The 26,076-nt window shown below is 43.8% G+C and overlaps 1 protein-coding gene across 1 annotated transcript in view; it reads left to right on the forward strand.

Annotated features, from left to right (window-relative positions):
• Window positions 1–3,691: 3,691 nt before the first annotated feature.
• Window positions 3,692–26,076, forward strand: part of LOC111964641 (putative neural-cadherin 2) — a 133,048-nt gene continuing 110,663 nt past the window's right edge. Inside the window, 1 exon segment of the mRNA XM_070443811.1 lies at window positions 3,692–4,822. Within this exon segment, the coding sequence (XP_070299912.1) occupies window positions 3,895–4,822 (928 nt within the window). The 5' untranslated portion in view covers window positions 3,692–3,894.

A 26,076-nucleotide genomic window follows, 5' to 3' on the forward strand; every position in this document is an offset into this window, starting at 1 on the left:
GGGCAATTATACGCCAGGCCAGCTAGTTAACATTAGCATACTACATCTAGCTACATGTTGAACTTCCGTCCTCTCAGGACAGGGGCACAATGTATGTATTTATGGTTGGATCAGAATCGCCTTTATAATCAATGGCCAGTACGGAGAATTAAGTGAAACCACAAGTCCAAATCCCTATCTCCATCGATGGCTAATTTAAGAAAGGGATGRTTTTAGCTAGCTAGCTAGCCACCGGACAACAACAACACAACGAGATGCAACAATAATGACATTTGGCTGGTGATGTGATTGGTCTTGAGACAAATACAAACTAGCTTCCCTTGACACTTTAACAACAATGTCATACTTTTCTGACCAGACAGCATCAGATAGATACAAAACACATACTGACACAGAGGGGCGCTGTTTCATTCTACTCGGATGCTTTCTTCCTTGACATGCATTCAGTCTCTTGCGGATTGAAAAATATATATTTGTCACGCCCTGACATTAGAGAGACTTTTTTATTCTCTATTTGGTTAGGTCAGGGTGTGACTTGGGTGGGCAAATCTATGTTTCTATTTCTTTGTTGGCCTAGTATGGTTCCCAATCAGAGGCAGCTGTTTATCGTTGTCTCTGACTGGGGATCATACTTAGGCAGCCCTTTTTCCCACCTTAGATTGTGGGATCTTGTCTATGTCTAGTTGCCTGCGAGCACTACATAGCTTCACGTTTCGTTGCACTTTGTTAATTTTGTTTGTGAGTTTCATTGGAATAGAACATGTGGAACTCTATGCACGCTGCGCCTTGGTCTACTCATTTCGACGGGCGTGACAATATTAAACGCAGAGAGACTAAAGATACATTATTTTTCATGTTATTTTGCTCGTTTTTTGTTGGTATATTAAATATAATATTAAGGAAATATTAATTTTCTTATAGGATGTTGGCTACCTGAGCCTTGGGCCAGTGTATATTCAGTCGTCAGATTCCGTTGCAAAACATTTTGTAAAAAGTTTGTCAAATAGAAACTGATTTTCGTTGCAAAGCTTTTCATTTTGGAGCCGTTTCAGTTGCAAAGCCTTTTTTAACATAGTAAAAGTACATCTGGGACACTTCAATTAGTAAGATATGATAAATTTGGTATGGTTACATAAGACAGATGATCAGGGTGGATGGGTGGGCATATAATGCGAACGTCTAGCAACCAAAACGTTTTTAGTTTGAATCTCATCACTGACAACTTTAGCATTTTAGATAATTAGCTAACTTTTTAGCTTTTTAGCTACTTTGCAACTGCTTAGCATGTTAGCTAACCCTTCCCCAAACCTTAACCCTAGCCCTTTTAGCTAACCCTAACCTTAACCCTTTTGGCTAACCCGTTCCCTAACCTTAACCCTTTTAGCAAACCCTTACCCTAACCTTAACCCTTTTAGCTAACCCTTTCCCTAGCCATATCCTTAACCCTTTAACCTAACTCCTTAACTTAACCTTAACCATAACCCCTAACCCCTAGCCTAGCCAATGTTAGCCAGCTAGCTAACGTTAGCCACCTAGCTAGAATTCGTAACATATCATATATTTAGCAAATTCTCAACATATTGTACGTTTAGCAAATTCTGAACATATAATATGAATTGTAATGGCGGACAACCACAAATTAATGCTTACCTTTCGAAACGTAACATATCATACTAAATTAAGAGTACTGAATTTACGTACAAAATCATACGAAATTCTCTGAGACCAGGTTGATAATATTGGTCCTCATATTGGTCTCCAATGGTAATGTAAGGATTAGGCTACATAAATCACAAGTGAAATGCAATGCGGAGGTCGATAATTACTTCTTGACTTGAAGCAGAATTTTTATTGATCCAGTCCCAAAATGCATTTGTGGTTGAACTCTGAGAAAATAAATAGCCTAAACATTTCAGTGGCATGGCAGTAGGCCTAACTGGCTAACCTCTTTTCATTGTACAGGGAGGGACATTTTGTGTGGTTCAACACAATTTGGTATGGTAGGGCCATGGTCTGTATTTCAAGTTTCCACACAATAGTGAGACTTCACTTATGATAATAATGGTGTATTAAATTGGGGTCCCATATGGTAAAGCAGCAGACAGTACGGAATGACAAATACATGATTGCAGGTCCAAGTCCCCCTTGAGCTACACCCAGAAGATGCTGCGTGGGTATCAGAAGTGAGGATGGGTGACCAAGGACAAGCCATCAGAGGTGTGCACTGGAACCATGTGAGCGATTGGACTTGTGATTGACCCATTGCAAGTATTTGTCCAAATCTTTACTCATCATGGTGTGGTCAGTTTATCCCCCAATTAAATTACAATTAATTTAATCTACAGAATTTGTTCTGTAAATGTCAAGGTTTGGTGCAAGCTAATCAATCAGACAGTTTATGTTGACAAATTTCAAAGGTGTAACCAACCTACTAATCATGATATAAGTTTACGTATGACAGTGATGATTATACATTAAGTTATTAAGTTCTGTCTAAACACATTCCATTAAAGGAAAACTCGCCCCAAAAATGATGTATTTTGGTATTTGTTTTATTTGTCCATTGTTGATATTGTCCCAAAAATGTTTTGCATGTCAGCAATCAAGATTTCAAGACATATAACTTTCAAAATACAGAAATACAGCCGGTATGATGAATGTGGCATCATATGTAAAACTTGAAAACTTGATTGCTGACATGCAAAACATTTTGGGACTATATCAACAATGGACTAATGAAATAAATACCAGAAGAAAGTTTTGGGGTGGAACTGTCCTTTAAATGCATAAGAAAAACGTAATTAGTCATTTTGGGTACTAAAAATGTAAAGATGCACTATGCAGAAATCGCTCTGCTAGAATTCTAATAGTTCGCCTAATTTAAGTTTATGTGAAAACATGAGCAAGTATAGTGTAGAGAATCATTGTACCATCTAAACTGCTGTAAAATATATTTTCCATGGCCATAAACATTGTATTTTCAGCTGTTTGAAGCTGGTGTACAAAACCGAAAGTAAAAGATGCCAAAACGTAAGAACTGGAAGCATAGAAACAGATCTACCACTTCTTAGACTTGCTTTCAATGAGTGACACATCTATAACACACATTTCTATGTGAATTTGGTTGGTGCCCCAAAAAGTAACATTTTGCAGCTTTAATATATTTTTTGGTTTTATTAGACTATTCTATTATGTAATGTTGAGAAGCCAAATTGGTTCCCGAAGTCACACGTTGAAAGCAGAACAATCTACTCCAACCAGGAACCATAAAAAATATACATTTAAAAAATAACTTTGTTTAGCATAAAGCCTTTCTATCAAGGGAGGTAATCCAGTCAACATTTGAGGCCTATAATGTTGCCTGTAGTGCAGCCAAACAGAACATTGATAACAGTTGGCCAACACCCAAGAAAACGAATGTGTATTCTGGGGACAAGTCTCTCCAGCAAACAAAACGCACCCATGGCTTACACACAGCATTTTAAATTGTGGGCCTGAATACTAAAAGCTCTCCAACGTTCGTCTCCTGCGCAGCTAAATCAAACTGCGTGTGGGCTGGCCGATAGCTGTTTTTCCGTCCCATTCCGATCTCCGATTGGCTGTGCCTCGAAGGGCGGTGATCATAGTACCACATGGAGCATCTGCAGCGTGTAGCCAGAATTCATCTTCTATGCGCTCAAGTGATGCTTCACGGAATAAACTGGAAGCGAACTTGTCACTTTGGCGCTGTTCTTTGAAGGACTGCTACTTTTTCATTGCTGAAGCATTGCACTTTTGGGGACATTCACACCATATATCTACTCACCTAGCATTAATAACAATAATTGTTCGATTATTTATGCCGCAATAAACTTTTATGTTGTACTAGAGTGACAACACTGATTTGATGGAAACATGACGGGAGCTACACACGGAACCGTAGCCCTGAAGACATTTTTGCTTGTCGCATTGGTTTCATTTTCAACAGGGAATTCAAAGCTGCCTGTGTATTATGGACAAATTGTGGAGAACTCGCCCGCTGGAACAGTGGTGGATTGCGTAGCTTTACCGGTTGGAAACAACTGTCATGTTTCGGAACTGGACATTGCTTTGGAAGGGAAGAACGCAACGGATTTTCGTTTGGTTTACCATCACGAAGAACAGCATCTTATTTTGAAATCCACAGAAACTTTGGACAGAGAGTTTATAGCAGTGTACGATTTGAAGGTTGTGCTTTCTGGTTGTTTGAATAGTGCCGTGGTGATTAAAATAGAGGTGCTTGATTCAAACGACAACATACCCCGGTTCATCGAGGAAAACGAAAGGGTAAAAGTTGATGAATTGACCCCTATCGGTTCCGAATTGGTCCGTTTTTTTGCAAAGGATCCCGACGGTGGAAAGAATGGCCGGGTCACTTATTACGCATCTCCAAAATGCCAACACGTGTACGTAGTTCCCCAAACCGGACAGGTAATGCTGGTCAGTTCTCTCATTGGTGTCATGAACCTAACAGTCCGTATTTACGCTCAAGATAATGGAGATGTCGCATTGATAAGTAAGCCGGTGACACTTCACCTTGATGTGCAGAGACCTGCTGTCTCGAAGGTTAGGAGGCCCCGAGCGGTCTCCGAGGAACTGCTCTACACAGTGACGGTCTCAGAGGATGTCAAAGTCGGTGACATGATATTCACGGTGCCTGACCAGAAGTTTGAGAAAAAGTGGTTCGAGGTAATATCAGAGGCGGACTCCCCGGTTCAGATCGAGAGGGACTCGGGTCGTCTGTATCTCGCGCACAGACTGAAGTCCCCCGCAGAGGTCATGGTCAAAATCCAAAACCTCAGAGGTAAGGATGGAGTGTCATGTCTCTGTGCGTAAAGGTGCAGTGTCGTGTGTTTTCAGTGTCTTTCCCATTAAAAGTTGCCAGTTGTCTGAGGCATCTGTCTCTTTGGAAAATGTAGGCTATGCCTATGCCACTGGTACAGTGTTGAATGGGGCTCATTTGGGAAAGTCTCTGTCGCCGTGCACCATTACTATATCCGACACTCATGTGAAACAGTATTTTATAGGGCTAAGCATCATTGTGAGTGAGAGACTCAGCGTATCCTATTGTATTTGCTCAGGGATTTTAGATAAAGTTTACTTGCTATAGAAAAAAAACATGTTTAGCTATTTATTAGGCTGCAATGTAAAACAATTAATTAAAAAGATAATCGCGCACGTCCGCAGAATAATTTTTAAATTGGACAATAACTTGATATCAGGTGTGAATAAAGTGATGTTTGGTTTGGGTATATTGCTATTTCATCCGTTGGATCCGCGAGCTGAGCGGCAGCACCTTGCGCAGTAGAAGATCAGTTGGCAACTGAACCTGACAGTATCTTATTAATTAATTCAACTCCTTATGGCCGATGTTTTTGTTGTTTTGCATAATATATAGCCTACATTTTGAAGTACAATATGGACTTTTATTCAATTAGTATTAATTCTACTGCATGGCCAGTTGTCAGTCAGGCTTTGCGTAATGATATTCAAAATAACCTATTTTGCTGTTTATCGCACGCTGGGATGCATGCTGATTACACGTCATTGACACGCTAGGTGAAGGTGTTATTTGTTGCCGGCAGGTCGCTAATTACAGGATTATAGCACTTGGATGATGGAAATGTGTGTGTGGCTCTGCATGCAAGACACGTCTGCCCACTGTCCCCAGTGCCGAACACATGAGTGTCAATGTATGGGTGTGCACTGGCGCTATTAAGGACATGAACATCTGTAGAGTTTTTGCCAAATAGATTTTATGCACAAAGAAATTCATTTTTGGTTGCTTTTCTGTATCCTAAACCTAGACTGTACCATTGTGCTAATTTTAGGCTTAAGAATTATGATGCTGAAGATAGTGATAAAGTTGAAAACATTAACGTAGCCTGTATAACAGGCCTAACGATTAGCCTGGTGTTTTAGATGATAGTCACAACTGAAAAACATTTTATTGCTCGGATTTAGACTGATTGAATTCAGACATTAACATCATATCATGAAAAGTTGTCCAGGTGAGGATTTGGCCAAGTCCCTAAATCACGACATCTGCTCGTTTAAGGAAAAGTCTCCTCTGACATGCCAAGTGAATCTAGAGGTAATTAAGTTTTTCAAACGAGAACTCTGCCTCATCCACTGTAATTATGATTATTTATTCACATTGACATTCCTAGTCTGGCACATGTGGTCTTACAAACCTATACAACTGACTTCACAGGAGATAGTTTGTTGTGTAAGGGACTTTGGAGTCTGGTTTATTCAGTGGTGCTCTCATGCGTAAAGTTAACAAGAATTCATATTTTCCGCACTAAACTCATTACTCAGTATTTATTGCATTGTTGTAATGTTGTGCTACAACATATGATTAAACCACGGAAACGTCAAGTCATGTTCAATTTGCGCTTAATTATTAACACAAGCCTCACCCGACAAATTAGGTCAACCAACAGATTGTCTACATGATTTATATTGTCGGCGCAGCATAACAATGATATATGAATTAATAAAACCTTTCCCGCCCGGATGCTAACGGAAGCTTCTCCCATGAAGATAATGTCGTCTTACATCTAGTTGAAGTCCTCCGTTTGAATATGAGTAGATAGATTATAATATAGATGCTGTGCTGCTAGGAGGAACGTTCTTGTACAAGCTGCAGAGATGAGGGGGAAAATACTTTTCTTTTGATACTGGAGCGAGTTCAAATAGAGTAACGACCAAAATGTACTGTGTGGAATTGTCAAAATGGAGCAGGGACACTTTTAACTATCAGCAAACCCTACCAAAATGCTTGAGAGAGCCCCCCCACAAGAGTCTATACACAGACCCAGTGTGCCTGTGTAGTCTTTATGTCAAAGTTTAACGCTGATGTCTGCATGTGTTGTAAGGATGTCTGCATGTGTGATCACTGCACATCCCAATTATAGCCTAGGCCTATATATTCTTAATGGTGTGCAAGTGTTTGTTTGTGAGATTTGTTTAATAATGCATATTATCTCCCCTTATAGCCAATTAAAAGTATTACATTCACTGCATAATAAGTTAAACACATGCAGCTTAGATACATTCACTGGCATGGGGAATGTCTTTTGGAGTAAACCACATGTAATCAGAAGCATTGTTTTCCTCTCTTGCGGCCATGCTAGGGAGAGCGCCAATGCAAAGGTCTTTGGGGACATAATTACTGTTGAAACTATTGTCTAGCCGAGTGCCACTGTGCCACATTCCGTTTGAGTGTGTTAGAAGAGGAAGGGTTATTTTTTTACGTTCTTAAGAGTAGATGCTGTCAGATAACACAATCTGCCCCAAGTGTGTGGATGGGTCTAGATTACTTCCCACCCCTTTGTTTGTCTTTCACACACAACACACACCACAACAACACACACACACACACACACACACACAACACACACACACACACACACACACCACACACACACACACACACACACACACACCACACACACACTGTTTCTCTTTCTCCTCACTTTTCGTCTTTGTCTTCCATGTCTGGCACTTCTTAGGCTTTCAATGCCAGCTGTAGAACAGATTCAAGTACTGTATTTATTTCTGGATGTGAATTGAGTTGTCTTTCACTTGAAGAAAGCTCAATATTACTGATCTGTTATGTGCTGTACATGCACGCATACATGTGTGTTCCTACATTTATGTCTTCCCATGTGTCCTTGATTACTTGTAGGCCACATTGGCCTTGCTTAAACCTGTGTTGCGAGTGGGAAGACAAGGTTCAGAGGACACCAGTGTTGGTGACTCAACTTTGGTGTCAAATACCATTTAATTAACAAGCCGGTCACACACACAGTGATTTGTCTTGAGCCATTATAGCATTATGTGTATACACGGCTGGGGTGGCATTATGTGTAAAAAGGGGACTTATGCGTTTCCAGGGCCACTAAACAATGATTTTGCACAGGGCAGTGTGATTTCCAATATCAAGGCCAGGCAGGCTCTCCATCTGGCTTTGCACCCCTTATCTTAAGAAGAATTAGTGGTACATTGGTCATATTTGTTTTCCATGTGGTTTCCTTTCAAATATTTTGATTTCTGCAGCCCTGGTTAGTTGCTTTAGGGTGGCTTGGCACTCCGCCCTCAGCACATGTAGGTGAAACACTGCAAGTAGAGCCAACTCAAAGTGTGTGCATGTGTGTGTCTACAGTACAATGCTGAGGGGCACTTTTTCCCAAGTCTCTATCTCCATGATGTGTGTATTGGCTTAGTAAATGCCGATAATGGATTGTGTGTGTCGAGTGTGTGGGAGAGCTCCGTTCCTTCCATTCCCCTGCCCTAGGGGGATCCAGGGCTAGCACCCATGAAAGTTTGGAAAACCTCTGCGAGAAACAATTTTATCTTTCCCCAAACACAGCAGGAAGAGCTGGCCCTGGGGTGATGGAACGAGTGAAAAAGAAAGGGAGGCAGAGGGAGAGAAATGAGAGAGACTAGAAAGTACCTTCGTCAGCTGGCGGAAAAGGAGGTTGATAAATTGGGGCCCACACACTGTAGAGCTTACAGACAACAGACTGACTGGGCTTGCTGCTGACTGGACTTTTCTGGAGTGGCTCTCTGTTCTTCCAGTTAGATTAGAAGTTACTGTGGAGGAGCCAGATGCCAGAAATCACACTTTGTGTCTGTCTCAGTACCACATTGAATAATATCCCGGACATAAGAATTTGATATAAACAAACGTATGTGAGTGTGAACTGTGTTTGTGTACTCATGTATATCAGGTTTATATGTAGTACCTGGGGATTGCTGTTTGAGAGTAGGTTGGTGTGAGCTTTTCTTTTCCCCTTCTCCTGTCCTTTATTTAGGTGTGTGTGTGCACCCACTCCCTGTCCCGTCATCAAATTATAACGGTGCAAAAAGTATGCCTTCATACATTTTCTACGCTTGGGCGCCCTTGGATGACATATTTAGATGACAGGCGCGGCTTGATAGGGTTTCTTCCTTCCCATCTTTCTCTTTATTTATCTATTTCTTTATTTCTGGCCTCACCCTGGGCTAAAGCAACCAGACAATGTACCTCTAGCCTTGCTGTACCACCAGCGTCTCCTCCTTCTGACTCCACTTCTGACAATTAAACCCTTCTCCCATCTGCTGTTTACTGTATGGCTTAGAGACATGCCTGTGGACCTGTAGACATCATTAAAGATATGTACACATGCAATTTTAGCTCAGTGGTATAGGAGGAGAAAGGGGAATGTGTGTGTCGTTGTGGTACACATATGGACGTTTATGTATTGGTTTATACTTCTATCTAATCTATATGCCTATTTATGTATTTCTGTTGATAGTCCTGTGTGTTTATTTTTGTCAGTGTGTGTGTGCCTGTACCTCGGTGTGTGGCCTTCTGCTGTGTGTGTGTGCAGAAGGAGGAGAGCACTGGAGGATAAATCATTGTGAGGAAGCTAAACCTCTCCAGAATGGTCTTTTTTTGGACCAAATGAGGCCCTGAAGAACTGTTTGGGTCTGCCTGAATCAGCGTTACAGCTGTAAGGGCATGCACACACACAACGACAGGGACTTGGACTTAGCCTCGGGATACAGTGATGGGCTCTCTCTCTCTCTCTCCCTCATAATTGAACTTCATGCCAGAGTGAGGCCCAGCCCTCTCCATTGTGTTATAATAGGTTATTGACAGCCGCTCCACACTAGCCCTAGGGAGACTATTTTTTATGATGAACTAGGACAAGGTCACTCGAACCTCAGCTGGCCCCCGAACATCCTGACCCACCCGCACCACTAACTGTTCACCAGAGGACACCCTCCCATATATACACACACTCACACATACACAAGCACACACATACAGGGCCTTCAGAAAGTATTCAGATCGCTTGACTCATTCCACATTTTGTGTTACAGCCTGAATTCAAAATTTATGAAATAGATCATTTTTCTCACCCACCAACAACATGTTTTTTGAAATGTTTGCAAATGTAATGAAAATTAAATACAGCAGTATCTAATTTACAATAGTATTCACACCACTGAGTCAATACTTTGTAGAAGCACCATTGGCAGCAATTACAGCTGTGAGTGTAACGTCTGCTTCCAACTCACACTCTCAAACACGTAGATCCCCTGAACGCAGCTCACTTTTCAACCCACTTTCCAGCTCACGCTCTCAAACACATCAATCCCCTGAACGCAGCTCACTCTCCAGATTCCAATCACCTGAATTCTGATCACCAGTTCACACACCTGTATGTCATTATCACACACTATTTAGTTCAGTTCTTTGCACCCCATCATTGTGAGGTATTGTTTGTTTTGTGACACACTTCTATTTGGATCGCTGGTTTCGCCGTAATTTAATCCTCCGGTGAATGATAGTTTTGTCCTGCCTCACTAACAAAGCTTTTTGCCTATTCCCTGCCTGTACTTTAGCCTATTGGATTTCCTGTTATCAACCTATTGCCTGATCTCCTGGACTACGTTACTAGCCTTTTCCCTGGCTGTACTGTTGCCTTTTTGCACCCCCTGTGTATGACCTTCTGCCTGCCCCTGGACCCAGCTACCTGCCTCCTCCTGTGGTCCTTAACAAATAAACACCTGCTGCGCCCTGCGCTTGAAACCTTCTCTCTGTCTCCCCTCGTGAGACAGAGAGACGGTCTAGTTTGAGAAACAGGCGTCTGTTTCTCAAACTAGACACTAATATACTTGTCCTCTTGCTCAGTTGTGCACCGGGGCTTCCCACTCCTCTTTCTATTCTGGTTAGAGCCAGTTTACGCTGTTCTGTGAAGGTAGTACACAGCGTTGTATGAGCTCTTCAGTTTCTTCGCAATTCCTCGCATGGAATAGCCCTTATTTCTCAGAACAAGAATAAACTGACGAGTTTCAGAAGAAAGTTATTTGTTTCTAGCCATTTTTAGCCTGTAAATGAACCCACAAATGCTAATGCTCCAGATACTCAACTAGTCCAAAGAAGGCCAGTTTTATTGCTTCTTTAATCAACACAACAGTTTTCAGCTGTGCTAACATAATTGCAAAAGGGTTTTCTAATGATCAATTAGCCTTTTAAAATTATAAACTTGGATTAGCTAACACAAAGTGCCATTGGAACACAGGAGTGATGGTTGCTGATAATGGGCCTCTGTACGCCTATGTAGATTTTCCATTAAAAAACTGCCGTTTCCAGCTACAATACTCATTTACAGCATCAACAATGTCTACACCGTATTTCTGATCAATTTGATGTTATTTTAATGGACAAAAAAATTGCTTTTCTTTCAAAAACAAGGAAATGTATAAGTGACCCCAAACTTTTGAATGGTAGTGTATCTAATGTGACTTGTTAAGCAAATTTTTACTCCTGAACTTATTTAGGCTTGCCATAACAAAGGGGTTGAGTACTTATTGACTCAAGACATTTCAGCTTTTCATTTATAATTAAATTGTAAAAATTTAGAAAACATAATTCCTCTTTGACATTATGGGGTATTGTGTGTAGGCAAGTGACAAAAAAAATCGCTATTTAATCCATTTTATATTCAGGCTGTAACACAACACAATGTGCAAAAAGTAATGTGGTGTGAATACTTTCTGAAGGCACTGTATGCACACAAATCGAATCTCCCCCGCCACTGTTCATCTTAATTGTGAAATTGGACACGCTCAAACTTGTACGCTGAGATTTATATTAATTCCTGGAGACACATAAATAAACACTTCTGAAATCCCTTTCCATCAACAGCAGAGGCAGCTTGCACTTGAAATGCTCTCGTTTAAATTTAAAAAAAGACAATATACACACTGTGATCAGGGATTTAGGCATTCCATTTCTCTCACAACTAATGATATGAGTTTTTAGATGTGTGTGTGCAGCCCTTCAGCCCAGCTATGTTGTTCCATCAACAGATCAATGGACTGTATGTCCCGGCTTTTCTAGTGTTCAGAGCCCCCAGAGAAGAACAGTGTGCAGTTTTGACATCAGTCATGCAGCCAGCATCTGGGAAGGTGTTTGTGTGTGTGGTCATTGAGAAGGAATGGAATGTGACATCCATTCATGTATTATAGACTCACTCATAGGCTCAGGAGCTAGAACGTCTCATCATCTCAGTATCACTGAAATAGACATATTGCTTATTGGAAACTCGTGACATGCACACGAAAAAGAAAATGTTTTTGTGCGCAGAATGCGATTTCGTATACTGTGCATTTCAAAACCAGTTCAAGACCGTTCAATTGAGTACAGGCTAAGAAATGCTCCTCGGAGTCAGATGTGGATAACAGGTAACCCTTTGCTAGGCAGCTGACATCGAAACCACCCTCTATGAGAATGAGGTTCCGATGACGGGCGTTTATGTGGTGGTGGAGAGGTACAAGGTTGTTTGGAAGACTGTTGCTGTAAAACAGCAAGTGAGAGACACGAGAGGTGAGTTGGCATATAAATACCCACCTAGATTTATGCCCATTGGTTGAAAGAAACAAAAGGGATTGTTGCACAATTGAGCCCATAGGTTAAACAGCAAGCGTGGTGACATCGCCTTCGTGTGCCGTGCTCATAGGCTGAAGTTAATAGGTCAATTCGTCACGCTTGCTAATAGTAAAGGAGGAGGAGAGACGTGGTAACATTATAAACGCTACCATATGAATACCCACTATGTCGGGAGATAGGAAACTATATTAATATATTATGCTTAGAGGATGATAAAAAGTGACGCCCATTCAGAACAGCCTTCCTGATTGAACTTTTGTAACTACATCTATCAACCCAAAGGTTGTGTGTTCAAATCTCATCATTGACAATTTTAGCATTTTTGCAACTACTTACTGCTTTTAAACTACTTTGCAACTACTTCGATTTTTAGCCAACCCTTCCACTAACCTTAACCCTTTAACTACTTAGCTAGCATGTTACCTAACCCTAACCATAACTCCTAACCTTAAAGTCAGCCACCTAGCTGGCCTAGCTAACGTTAGCCACAACAATTGGAATTCGTGCAACGTACACGAATGGGTTAGTGTGTTGGTCCCATGTAACGATAGAGATAGCATGCGCTATGTCCCTGTTTAGAGTAGTGTCTGTCTGTTTCTCTGTTTCTCTTTTTACACCCCTCCTATCTCCTTATTCTCTCTCACACATATTACTAGACCTCCATTATAAGGTAGAAACCCACTTTACATAGGAGATTGTGCCATTTCAGGGCAGTTACAGAGAAACCCTCCCTCTGCCCCCAGACGGGCCTTCATTAGCAGATCTAATATGGACAGAGCTATGCTCAGGAGTTCCTCTACAGCCTGAGGGTGGCAGAGATCTCATTTCTCCTGTTCCTCCCCGTCTCTCACTTTAGCCTGCTTAGGCCTGGTCTCACTACAATGAGATGAAGATGCCCTTAGACACTGATCTAAGGCCAGTTATGATGTGCGGGGGATGAGCTGATCCTATATATCTGCGCTTGAAGGCAACTTGTACTTGGAGTGCTGTAGCGGCCTCACTCAGGTTAATGAGGTGCAGTGTTATGGTAGCGGATGCTCATTATGGGACTAGACTCCAGGCATGGACCACATAACCAGGCTGTTGTTGAGGAACACCGGCCTCCATACAGCCCACAGAGCACCACTTGAGGCACACCTGCACTGCGAGCAGAGGCGCGCACAACACACAAACACAAACACACACAACACACACCACACACACTATATCTACTCATCTATCTCTCTCGACACACACACACACACACATTAGAGTACACATACACCCATGCTGTCATTATGCTCGAATTCCCCATCTTGTAGGTAATGACTTGCACACGGAAGTTGTGAAGCTGTGTGGATGTATATAACTTTGTTTCTTTGATTATACCATTACTATTAGTTAACCCATAATAGGGCTTCTAATTAGGTTTTTAGTTTTGAATCTTGTGAGCCACAAACAAACTTTTGCCCTGTTGGAGAGAGTTATGTGAAACGAGGGGTAGACGAGAGGGGCACAAAAACCCATCAACATGTTTCGGAAAGTCCCTGGGCAGTCGAAACCTGTGATGGGAAATCAATATTATGTAAGCATGGAGGCCAGAGAATATCCCACCATGTTGTTATCGATTTGGTACGGGGCCGCTGTCATAGACCGTCATTTGCATAGGGCTGTGAAGAGCTCCTTTGTGAAATGCGAACTTCAAAGGGGGAGAAATAAACTGCCTGAAAAAAGGGACTCGTTTAAAGATTTAAAGGCTGCAGAAATCAATTAATCAAATAGAGCGCCGAGCTCTTTGGTTGTGCACGGCAGAAAATCAACAAACAAACGCAGGCGGTGAGAGATTTCACGTTCAATTGGGGGCTTTATTTGAGATTGGAGGCAAATAGGAGTAAACTACCCGTGTAAAAGAGTAATTCCCTAGTTTACCCAGGCCCACCCCCTGGTAGTTGGAGAAACAAGCTCTTTAACAAGCTCTTAAAGTGAATGTATGCAGGCGTATTTGTGAGGGTATGTGTATATGTGTGTGAGTGTGTGATGTGGTACTCAAGGGACAAAATAATTCACACCTCGCCAGAGCAAAGACATGAGAATACATTAAGTGCCATCAGTACCCTAGCTTGTGTGTGTGTGTGCGTGTGTGTGTGTGGACGTGTTTAACTATACTTGTGGGGACCAGAAGTTGTAAACAAACAAAGATTTGACCAACTGGGGACATTTTGTTTGTCCCCACAAGGTCAAATGCTATTTCTAGACGGATAACGGTTAAGGTTAGAATGAGTGTTAAGGTTAGAATTAGGTTTACGGATAGGGTTAGGAGTTAGGGTTAGTTTTAGGGTTAGGAGCTAAGGTTCGGTTTTTGGGTTAACGTTAGGGTTAAAGTTAGGGTTAAGGATAGGGTTAGGTTTAAGAGGATTTCTGTTTATGCTGGTATCAAACCTTGGGTTGCACGGGTCTATTGCAACTGTCTGCCTTGTTTCTATATTGTACATCCGTTAGGGAAAATAGGATTTTGAATGTGACTGAATTGTGTGTCCCCACAAGGTTAGTTGTACAAGACTGTGTGTGTGTGTGTGTGTGAGAAAGTGTGCGCGCGCGGACGCATTTGTGTGTGTGTATGCATGCATGTGAGGGATGAATGCAAAACAAAATGAAACACCCATTGTGTCTTCTAACCAGAGACGGAGGCAAAACTGTGCTTCCATGGCAATATCAGAATTGGGCTGTCTGTCTAAATGCAGCCAAGGAGGCACAGAGCAAAATTACAATGCTGCTTGGCAAATCATCTTAAATCAGATTCTGAACTATCACCCACAAACACACACGGCATGTCTTCACAGCAGATATTTAAAAACTCCAAAGTGATTTTTTTCTTCTTGACTAATTAAGCAAACTCTGGAATATACATCAGAAGCCCATCCAATCAGGCTTTTTGGGGGAGGAGAGCCATGTTATTTTCCAAGCTCATTTAATACGATTTTTTCCCTTCTTATTAATTGAGGTTTTGCTCGCCGGTTTGTTTCATCCAGGTCATTGGGGGGGGGGGGGGTCTAGCATGTTCCCGGGGACAGAAAAGGCAACAGAAACTTAATGGGGAGCTGAAACTAGAAGTGAGAATGACTCAGGTTTTTCACTCTATCTGATATAGAACAGTCGGTAAAGCTTTACTTTACAGCCCTGCTTTTGCTATTTGCCTGGTAGGCTATAGGCTTCCTGTTACTTCGAAGAATTCAACACAATTGATACCAGCTTCACTTAAAAGCATGTTTAAATCAATACATTCAACTAACACAATTACACTGAACAGAAATATACACGCAACATGCAAAGTGTTGGTCCAATGTTTAATGAGCTGAAATAAAAAATCCCTTAAATTTTTCATACGCACAAAAAGCTTATCTCTCAAATGTTCTGCACAAATATGTTTATATCCCTGTTAGTGAGCATTTCTGCTTTACCCAGATAATCCATCCACCTGACAGGTGTGGCATATCAAGAAGATGATTAAACTGCAGCATCATTACACAGGTGCACCTTGTGCTGGGGACAATAAACGGCCACTTTAAAATGTGCAGTTTTGTTGCACAACACAATGTCACAGACGTCTCAATTGTTGAGGGAGCGTGCAATTGGCATGCTGAATAGTTGCTAGAGAATTGAATGTTCAGTTCTCTAAGCCACCGCCAACATAATTTTAGAGAATTTGGCAGTACGTCCAACCGGCCTCACAACCGCAGACCATGTTTAACCACACCAGCCCAGGACCTTCACATCTAGCTTCTTCACCTTCGGGATGGTCTGAGGGGGGGGGGGGTGCTGAGGAGTATTTCTATCTGTAATAAATCCCTTTTGTGTGGAAAAACTAATTCTGATTGGCTGGGCCTGTCTCCCTAGTGTGTGGGCCTGGCTGCCAAGTGGGTGGGCCTATGCCCTCCAGGCCCACCCATTGGCTGCACCCCTGCCCAGTCATATGAAATCCATAAATTAGGGCCTAATGAATTTATTTCAATTGACTGATTTCCTTACATGAACTGTAACTCCGTAAAATCTTTGAAATTGTTGCACGTTGCCTTTATATTTTTGTTCAGTATACAGTATATTGAGCAGCTTTCTGAAGACTAGAAGCTCAGTAAAAAAAATCTAGTAAAACAATCCACAAAGGCACATCTAAAGCAAAGGCTCACCCCATGGGGGCATGCAGTACATCCACACACGCTCAGCCCCGCCACTCACACAGCAACATGAAAAGAAAGGCCTTTGATATACAGCAGGCCTACATGAGGACATCTTATCACTGTTATTTCTGGGCCTAATTTCTGAATTTCATACTGGGATTACATCATCTCACGGTCCAGTATCCTGGTGGAAATTGCACTGAATTATTAACCAGTCCCGATGTGATGAACTATTAATGATATTAAACAACAAAACGCAACGCGGGCCTAAAATATGATGTGATCTGAAGTGGGGAGTTACTCATACTTTATTGGATGATGCCCGGCATCTGGGTCATGAGTGTGTGCACATACTGTATGCATGACCACCCGTCACCGGTAGCAGTAGTTGTGACTGGGTGTGGATCTGAACGTGAACTCAGCACTTGAAAGGGCAGTTGATGTGAGTGTGTTTGTGTGTGTTTTATGGGTTGTAAGGTCCTATGGGGGTCGGTTCACCTCCCAGAGGTTCAGACTGGCTGCCGGCTGATTTATGAACACAGAACACAGACCCCCTTAATGAGCTAACTTTACCTCTGAAGTTTTTACACACACACACAAACACACCATGTTCCCACTTCTTTCCCCCTTCTTCCTTGACCCCTCTCTCTTTTCATGCAGTTTAGAACCGTCAGTTAGAACTTGGTCCTTGGTTTCACAAGAAGCCTCTCTATTATGACCTTTGACCCTGATTACACGGCCCTTAGCCTGACCTATCAGGTTTCTATCTTTATCTGTGGTAAAGTTGAGAGGTTAGTTAAAGGTTCCTCTGGTGACGACATACAGTCCATGGGTCAGGGCTGTTAAAGTACCTGACGCTGTCGCTCCAAAATGTCCTTTCATCTCTAACTTTGATTGAATCGTGGTCAAATGTCTATTCACGGTCCCCGAGTTCTCTGCGGCAGGAGCCCCCTCTATCTCGGCACAAAGGAAGAGTGACAGAATGGCCTGCCTCTTTCTTTCCTCTTCCACTGCTGTGGGATGGAGGGGGACGAGGGGGATGAGGGAGGAGGGGAGGGGATGGATGAGGGAAGCGCTGGGGGAATTTACGGCTCCAATCAAAGCTCTTTCATCTGGCGCAGTGCGCCTCTAATAATTGAAAAGCAACRTTGTCACCAGTTGATGGCCCTTTTGCATTAAACAAAGTTCCCCATCATCAATAATTCAGCGGCGAAATGAGACAGGCTTCATTACCAGGATCAGAGATTCTATACTCGCTCTTAACTCGCCTTCCTTTTCCCCTTCCCCTTCTTTGTTCCCTCTTCTTCTTCATTCCGTCCGCACACACGAGAGAAGCTCGGCATACTTTTACAAGCTTTTTGGATTCCCTAATCCACTTAGTGAGGACGGTGTGTTGAATGAAGAGTCTTTTGGAAGGTAGACTGCTCTCTGTATGTGTGCTAGGTTGACTGCTCTCTGTATGTGTGCTAGGTTGACTGCTCTCTGTATGTGTGCTAGGTTGACTGCTCTCTGTAATGTGTGCTAGGTTGACTGCTCTCTGTATGTGTGCTAGGTTGACTGCTCTCTGTATGTGTGCTAGGTTGACTGGAAGCCTGTTAAGAGAGTGGCTAAGACTGGTTGGACTAAGGCAATGGGGAAGAAAGTCCTGCAAATGTTCAATCACAATTTATTTTCACTGGCATATGAGAGGAAAGAGAGGTGAAAATAAGCCCTCTGATTGGATGTGGTGGGTCGGTTGTCTGACCTTTGACCTTCTGTGCTGACCTCATGAGGGGGATGAAAAGCACATGCAGGGAGTGTGTCAAGATGCAGAGCGCATGGGAAGTGTGTGTTGAGCAGAACTTCCTCCTCTCCCCCCTGAAAGCACATTCGTGAGGTTCTCCCCCCATGTGTTTGATCTCTGCGTCTAACCTGCCGAGGCTATCTGGCATACTGGAGGACAGCCTTTGAGGTCCGTCTCCCCGTGCCTTCCCTGTCGGACATTAAAGCAGCACTCCAGAGCACTGGCCTTTTACTGAGGTCTGTATCAACAGAAGCAGAGTGGTAGAGTAGGAAGATGTCTTAGGTTGTCTGTCGTTGGCATTGCAAGGTGTCATAGACAGAGACACTATTCGTTTCTATGGTTATGTTAGGGCGAAAAACATTTGTTAAAAAAAAAACTGTGTTTAGATTCATGTACATCAGTGCCAGTATGGGTAAATGAAGGGGACTGTATTCGCTGGCCCACTTGAAGGTTATCTCTCTGTACGGTATCATTATCCCATGCATGAATAATGCACACACACACAACACACACACACACACACACACACACACACACACACAACACACACACACATCACACACACACACACACACACACACGACCACATCACACACACCACACACACACACCCACACACACAGCGCTTGAATTAACCGTGCATGAGCTGAATGTATGCACGCAGGCTGCAAGCCAGGAAGGCAGGAAAACAAACCAAAGACGTTCGCTGTGGGACTCAGGGAGAAAGAGAGAGGAGAGAGATCAGGGTCTGGGCCGAGTAAACAAACAACCATAGAAACAAAACAGAGGGGTCCATTACCACGAGTGGAATCTATACCACCCAACAATAAATGTCTGCATGTATTTTGATTGAGCCCCAGTTATGCCTGAGCCCTGGCCCCCCACAAACATAGTACTCACCACACACCCGTAATATAGTAACTCACACACACCCGTAATATAGTAAACTCACACCAAACCCGTATATAGTAACTCAACAACACCGTAATATAGTAACTCAACACCACCCGTGAATATAGTTAAACTCACACACACCCGTAATATAGTAATCCACACACACCCGTAATATAGTAACTCACACACACCGCGTAATATAGTAACTCACACACACCGTAAGACGTCACACTCACCGTAAAAGTAACTCACAGCCACTGGTGCCACAGGTCGCACACAGGTCGCCACGCACCGCACACCACAACACACACACACACACACACACACACACACACACACACACACACACACACACACACAAACACACACACACACACACACAGACACGGACTTCAGCCAGGCTATTTTATGAATCACGACCTTGACTGGGGGAGTAGGGGGGGGTTTCCTCCATCCATCGTTTATGAGAAGCGAGGGAATAGATTTCCCCGGAGCTGGGTTGGGAGCGTGTCGAATGTGATCCTGGGAAGGGGAAAGAGAGAAAGAGAGGGGAGACGAGAGAAGGAATCCCTGTGCCTCCTGGTAGATTGATAGACAGACAGACTGTGGTCCCTTAGACACAGGGGCCTAACCTATTCTCCACGCCATAGTGGTGGATCAGCAAAGTGGAACGGACGCACGCTACACTTACACAGAGTGGGTTGTGTTGATCAGTGAGGGTGTGGACGATACAGTTTTCAAAATGGGGATATCAAGTTGACTTCAGAGAGTAAATTGGTGTGTTGAGTGCAACATATGAAAGGTGCTTTATAACTTTGTGAATACGGTTGTCATCATTATCGTCATCATGATTAAATAGACAATCCTTTACAATCCCCAAACTCACCACTCTGGTTCTATTTTTTATACATCTACAGAGGCAGTCATTTACCATGCAGATGGATAATCAGACTTTTATCTGGAGCTTCCCGGGCCGGGAGGTATTTAATGCATTCTCCCATCCGGCCCAGTCTCTCTCTCTTCTCCTCTCTCTCTCTCTCTCTCTTCCTCTCTCTCTCTCTTTCTCTCTCTTCTCTCTCCTCTCTCTCTCTCTCTCTCTCTCTCTCTCTCTCTTCTCTCCTCTCTCTCTCTCCTCTCTCCCTCTCTCTCTCTCTCTCTCTCTCTCTCTCTCTTCTCTCTCTCTCTCTCTCTCTCTCTCTCTCTCTCTCTCTCCTCTCTCTCTCTCCTCTCTCTCCCTCCCTCTCTCTCTCTCTCTCTCTCCCTCTCTCTGTCAGGACTCCAGCAGAAAGGCGGCAGGCAGGGCCACTGCCAGACATCAAAGCTACCCTCTCTCATACACACACAACACACAACACACTTCAAACACACACACACACACACACACAACACACACACACACACACACACACACCACACACACACACACACACACACACACACACACACACACACCACACACACACACACACACACACAGTAGCTGCACTGCGAGGAACACTTCAAAAGGTTGGACTTGTTACTCACTGCAAATATGTGTGTTCAGCTAAAGCGCACCCAAGATAACACACACCGTGGCAACTTCACACTGGTTCTCTTTTCTCTCTCTTCCAAACAGCACTTCAACCTGAGAAATTGACTTTTCCGGCATAATTAAAAGTGAATGTTTAAGGGAGGAGGTGAGCGGGGGAAGGTTTAAATATTGTTCTTTCCTGTGTGTTTCGAAAGCCAGGTGAGAAAAAGAGAGAGATAAAACAGTATTTTAGATGTTCAGCGAAGGCTGTGTGTTTGTGAGTGTGTCGGATTTGCTTATCTCTCTGGTTTGGCATGTGGAGCATCTACAGTATTTGGTGAATGAAAGAGTTGCGTTTATGGTTTGCTTTGAGGCTCACAGCTACGTGGCTCCACTGTTGACTTCAGTGTGTGTGTATTAGGGGGGGGGGGGGATTGGACAGTAAACTGTTGAGCTGACTAGGTGGAAATGTCCTTAGAAAATGTGCCTAGCCTGCTGGCTTGTCCTAAAGGTGTCAAAGGAGCAAAGGCCCTTGGCAAAAAATCTATTGAGTGATGATGTCACATCTCCTGCTCTTCCTTCCTCCATGCCTCTCTGTTGAACTCCAGCTGGGAGAGAACAACAACAGCAAAGTGCGATGTGAAGCACATTAGCACTTCACACATCAGAGCTCACAACACAACAGACACATTTCCGCTTAAATACAGAGATGCTAGCTACTGGCCCAGAGGTGTTTGTTGTTTGTGTGTGGTGTTGTGTGGTGTGTGTGTGTGTGTGTGTGTGTGTGTGTGTGTGTGTGTGTGTGTGTGTGTGTGTGTGTGTGTGTGTGTGTGTGTGTGTGTGTGTGTGTGTGGTGGTGTGTGTGTGTGCATGTGTTGGGGTAAGGGTACACACGGCACACACAGAGATATGTACATTGTCCCACACACATACAATAGCATAGTTATCTCCAGCATTGTGTTAGTGGGGGGGGGGGGATACGATACGTACAGAGAGATAACCTTCAAGTGGGCCAACAAATACAGTCTCCTGTATATGGCCTGATGTACATGAATCTAACAACAGTTTTTTTTTTAACAAATGTTTTTCGCCCTAACATAACCATAGAAACGAATAGTGTCTCTGTCTATGACACCTTGCAATGGCCAACGACAGACAACCTAAGACATCTTCCTACTCTACCACTCTGCTTCTGTTGATACAGACCTCAGTAAAAAGGCCAGTGCTCTGGAGTGCTGCTTTAATGTCCGACAGGGAAGGACGGGGAGACGGACCTCAAAGGCTGTCCTCCAGTATGCCAGATAGCCTCGGCAGGTTAGACGCAGAGATCAAACACATGGGGGAGAACCTCAACGAATGTTGCTTTCAGGGGGGAGAGGAGGAAGTTCTGCTCAACACACACTTCCCATGCGCTCTGCATCTTGACACACTCCCTGCATGTGCTTTTCATCCCCTCATGAGGTCAGCACAGAAGGTCAAAGGTCAGACAACCGACCCACCACACATCAATCAGAGGGCTTATTTTCACCTTCTTTCCTCTCATATGCCAGTTGAAATAAATTGTGATTGAACATTTGCAGGACTTTCTTCCCCATTGCCTTAGTCAACCAGTCTTAGCCACTCTCTTAACAGGCTTCCAGTCAACGCTACACAATACAGAGAGCAGTCAACCTAGCACACATACAGAGAGCAGTCAACCTAGCACACATACAGAGAGCAGTCAACCTAGCACACATACAGAGAGCAGTCAACCTAGCACACATACAGAGAGCAGTCAACCTAGCACACATACAGAGAGCAGTCAACCTAGCACACATACAGAGAGCAGTCAACCTAGCACACATACAGAGAGCAGTCTACTTCCAAAAGACTCTTCATTCAACACAGCCGTCCTCACTAAGTGGATTAGGGAATCCAAAAAGCTTGTAAAAGTATGCCGAGTTTCTCTCGTGTGTGCGGACGGAATGAAGAAGAAGAGGAACAAAGAAGGGGAAGGGGAAAAGGAAGGCGAGTTAAGAGCGAGTATAGAATCTCTGATCCTGGTAATGATGCCTGCCTCTCATTTCGCCGCTGAATTATTGATGATGGGGAACTTTGTCTAATGCAAAAGGGGCCATCAACTGGTGACAACGTTGCTTTTCAATTATTAGAGGCGCACTGCGCCAGATGAAAGAGCTTTGATTGGAGCCGTAAATTCCCCCAGCGCTTCCCTCATCCATCCCCTCCCCTCCTCCCTCATCCCCTCGTCCCCTCCATCCCACAGCAGTGGAAGAGGAAAGAAAGAGGCAGGCCATTCTGTCACTCTTCCTTTGTGCCGAGATAGAGGGGGCTCCTGCCGCAGAGAACTCGGGGACCGTGAATAGACATTTGACCACGATTCAATCAAAGTTAGAGATGAAAGGACATTTTGGAGCGACAGCGTCAGGTACTTTAACAGCCCTGACCCATGGACTGTATGTCGTCACCAGAGGAACCTTTAACTAACCTCTCACTTTACCCAGATAAAGATAGAAACCTGATAGGTCAGGCTAAGGGCCGTGTAATCAGGGTCAAATGGTCTATCACGGTCCGAGTTCTCTGCGGCAGAAGCCCCTCTCTATCTCGCACAAGGAAGAGTGACAGAATGGCCTGCCTCTTTTCTTTCCTCTTCCACTGCTGTGGGATGGAGGGGGACGAGGGGATGAGGGAGGGGGGAGGGGATAGGATGAGGGAAGCGCTGGGGAATTTAACGGCTCCAAATCAATAGCTCTGTTCATCTGGCGTCAGTGCGCCTCCTAATAATTGAAAAGCAACGTGTCACCAGTTTGCTGGCCCTTTTGCATTGACCAAAGTTCCCCATCATCAATAATTCAGCGGCGAATATGAGAGCAGGCAAATCATTACCAGGAAATGCAGAATCTATATCTCGCTCTTGAACTCGCCTTCCTTTTCCCCTTCCCCTTCTTTGTTCCCGTTCTTCTTCTTCATTCCGTCGCACACACGAGAGAGCTCGGCATACTTTTACAAGCTTTTTGGATTCCCTAATCCACTTAGTGAGAACTGTGTTGAATGGAAGAGTCTTTGGAAGGTAGACTGCTCTCTGTATGTGTGCTAGGTTGTACTGCTTCTCTGTATGTGTGCTAGGTGACTGCTCTCTGATGTGTTAGCTTGACTGTCTGAGTCTAGTGATGCTTTGATGTCTAGTGCTGCTCTTTGGTGTCAGCTGTGCTCTGCTGCCTAGGTTGACTGCTCTCTGTATGTGTTTGCTAGGTCTGACTGCTCACTCTGTATGTGTGCTAGGTTGATGCTTCTCTGTATGTGTGCTAGGTGACTGGCTCTTGTATGTGGTCTAGGTATGACGGAAGCCTTTTAAGAGAGTGGCTAAGACTGCGTTGGCACTAACGCCAAGATGGGGAAGAAAGTCCTGCAAATGTTCAATCACCCTTAATTATTTTCACTGCATATGAGAGGAAAGAGAGGTGAAAACAATAAGGCCCGTCTGATTGGGTGTGGTGGGTCGCCCGGTCTGTTCTGACCTTTGACCTTTCGTTGCTGACACTCATGTGGGGGCATGCAAAGCACTGGAGGGAGTGTGGTCCAAGATTGTGCAGCAGTCCATGGGAAGTGCTGGTTGAGCAGACACTTTCTCCTCTCCCCCCTTGAAAAGCACATTACGTGAGGTTCTCCCCCCCATGTGTTGATATCCTGTTCGTCCTAACCCTGCCGAGGCTATCGTGGCACATCTGGAAGGAACAGCCGTTTGACGCGTCCGTTCTCCCCGTGCCTTCCTGTCAAGCACATCTCAGAGCACTGGCCTTTACTGAGGGTCTGTATCAAAAGAACGCAAGAGTCGGTAGAGTAGAAGTATGTCTTAGGTCTGTCTGTCGTTGGCCATTGCAACAGTGTGTCAGTAAACAGAGACCAACTATTTTCTATGGTTATGTTAGGGCGAAAAACATTTGTTAAAACAAAACCCAAATGTGTTTAGATTCATTGAGCATCCAGTGCCAGTATGGCTAAATAAGGGACTGTATTTGCTTGGCCACTTAAGTATTATCTCTCTGTACAGTATCGTTATCCCCCCCTCCCCGAGCCATAAACACACATGTCTGGAAATAAAACATAAGTGCTATTCCTAGAGGTATGCTGGGACAGATGTACTAGCTACCTCTGTGTGTTGCCATGTGTGTATCACCCTACCCAACACGAGCACACACACACACACACACACACACACACTACACACATACACACACAGACCAACACACACTACATCAAACACAGCACACGTCTCACACAATCACACACACACAACAGCACACACACACACACACACAACACACACCAATACACACACACACGACACAACAAACAAAACACCTGCTGGGCCAGGTAGCTATGCATCGTCTGTATTTAAGCGGAAATGTGTCTGTGTGTGTGTGAGCTCTGATGTGTGAGTGCTAATTGTGCTGTCACATCGCACTTTGCTGTTGTTGTTTCTCATCCCAAGCTGGAGTTCAACAGAGAGGCATGGAGGAAGAAAGCAGGAGATGTGACATCATCATACTCAAGTAGATTTTTTTGCAAGGGCCTTTGCTTCCTGTTTGACACCTTTAGGACAAGCCAGCAGGCTTAGGCAGCATTTGTCTAAGGACATTTCCATCCTAGTCAGCTCAACAGTTTTACTGTCAATCATCCCCCCCCCCCCTAATACACACACACTGAAGTCAACAGTGGAGCCGCACGTAGCTGTGAGCCTCAAAGCAAAACCCATATAACGCAACTCTTTTCATTCAACCAAATAACTGTAGGATGCTCCACATGCCAAACCAGAGAGAATAAGCAACTCCGACACACCTCAACAACACACAGCTTCGCTGAACATAAAAATAACTGTTTTGTTATCTCTCTCTTTTTCTCACCTGGCTTTTCGAAACACACAGAAGAACAGATATTTAACATTCCCGCTGCACCTCCCCCTTAAGACATTTCACTTTTAATTAATGCCGGAAAAAGTCAATTCTCAGGTTGAAGTGCTGTTTTGGAAGCGAGAGAAAATGAGAACAGTGTGAAGTTTGCCATGGGGTGTGTGTTAAGTCTTGGGTCGCTTTAGCTGAACCCCATATTTGCAAGTGGAGTAACAAGTCCAACCTTTTGAAAGTGTTCCTTCGCAGTGCAGCTATGTTGTGTGTGTGTGTGTTTGTGTGTGTGTGTGTGTGTGTGTTGTGTGTTGTGTGTGTGTGTGTGGTGGTGTGTGTGGTGTGTGTGTGGTGTGTGTGTGTTGTGT

This window comes from Salvelinus sp. IW2-2015, linkage group LG6.1, assembly GCF_002910315.2.
Source record: "Salvelinus sp. IW2-2015 linkage group LG6.1, ASM291031v2, whole genome shotgun sequence".
Lineage (NCBI taxonomy): Eukaryota > Metazoa > Chordata > Actinopteri > Salmoniformes > Salmonidae > Salvelinus > Salvelinus sp. IW2-2015.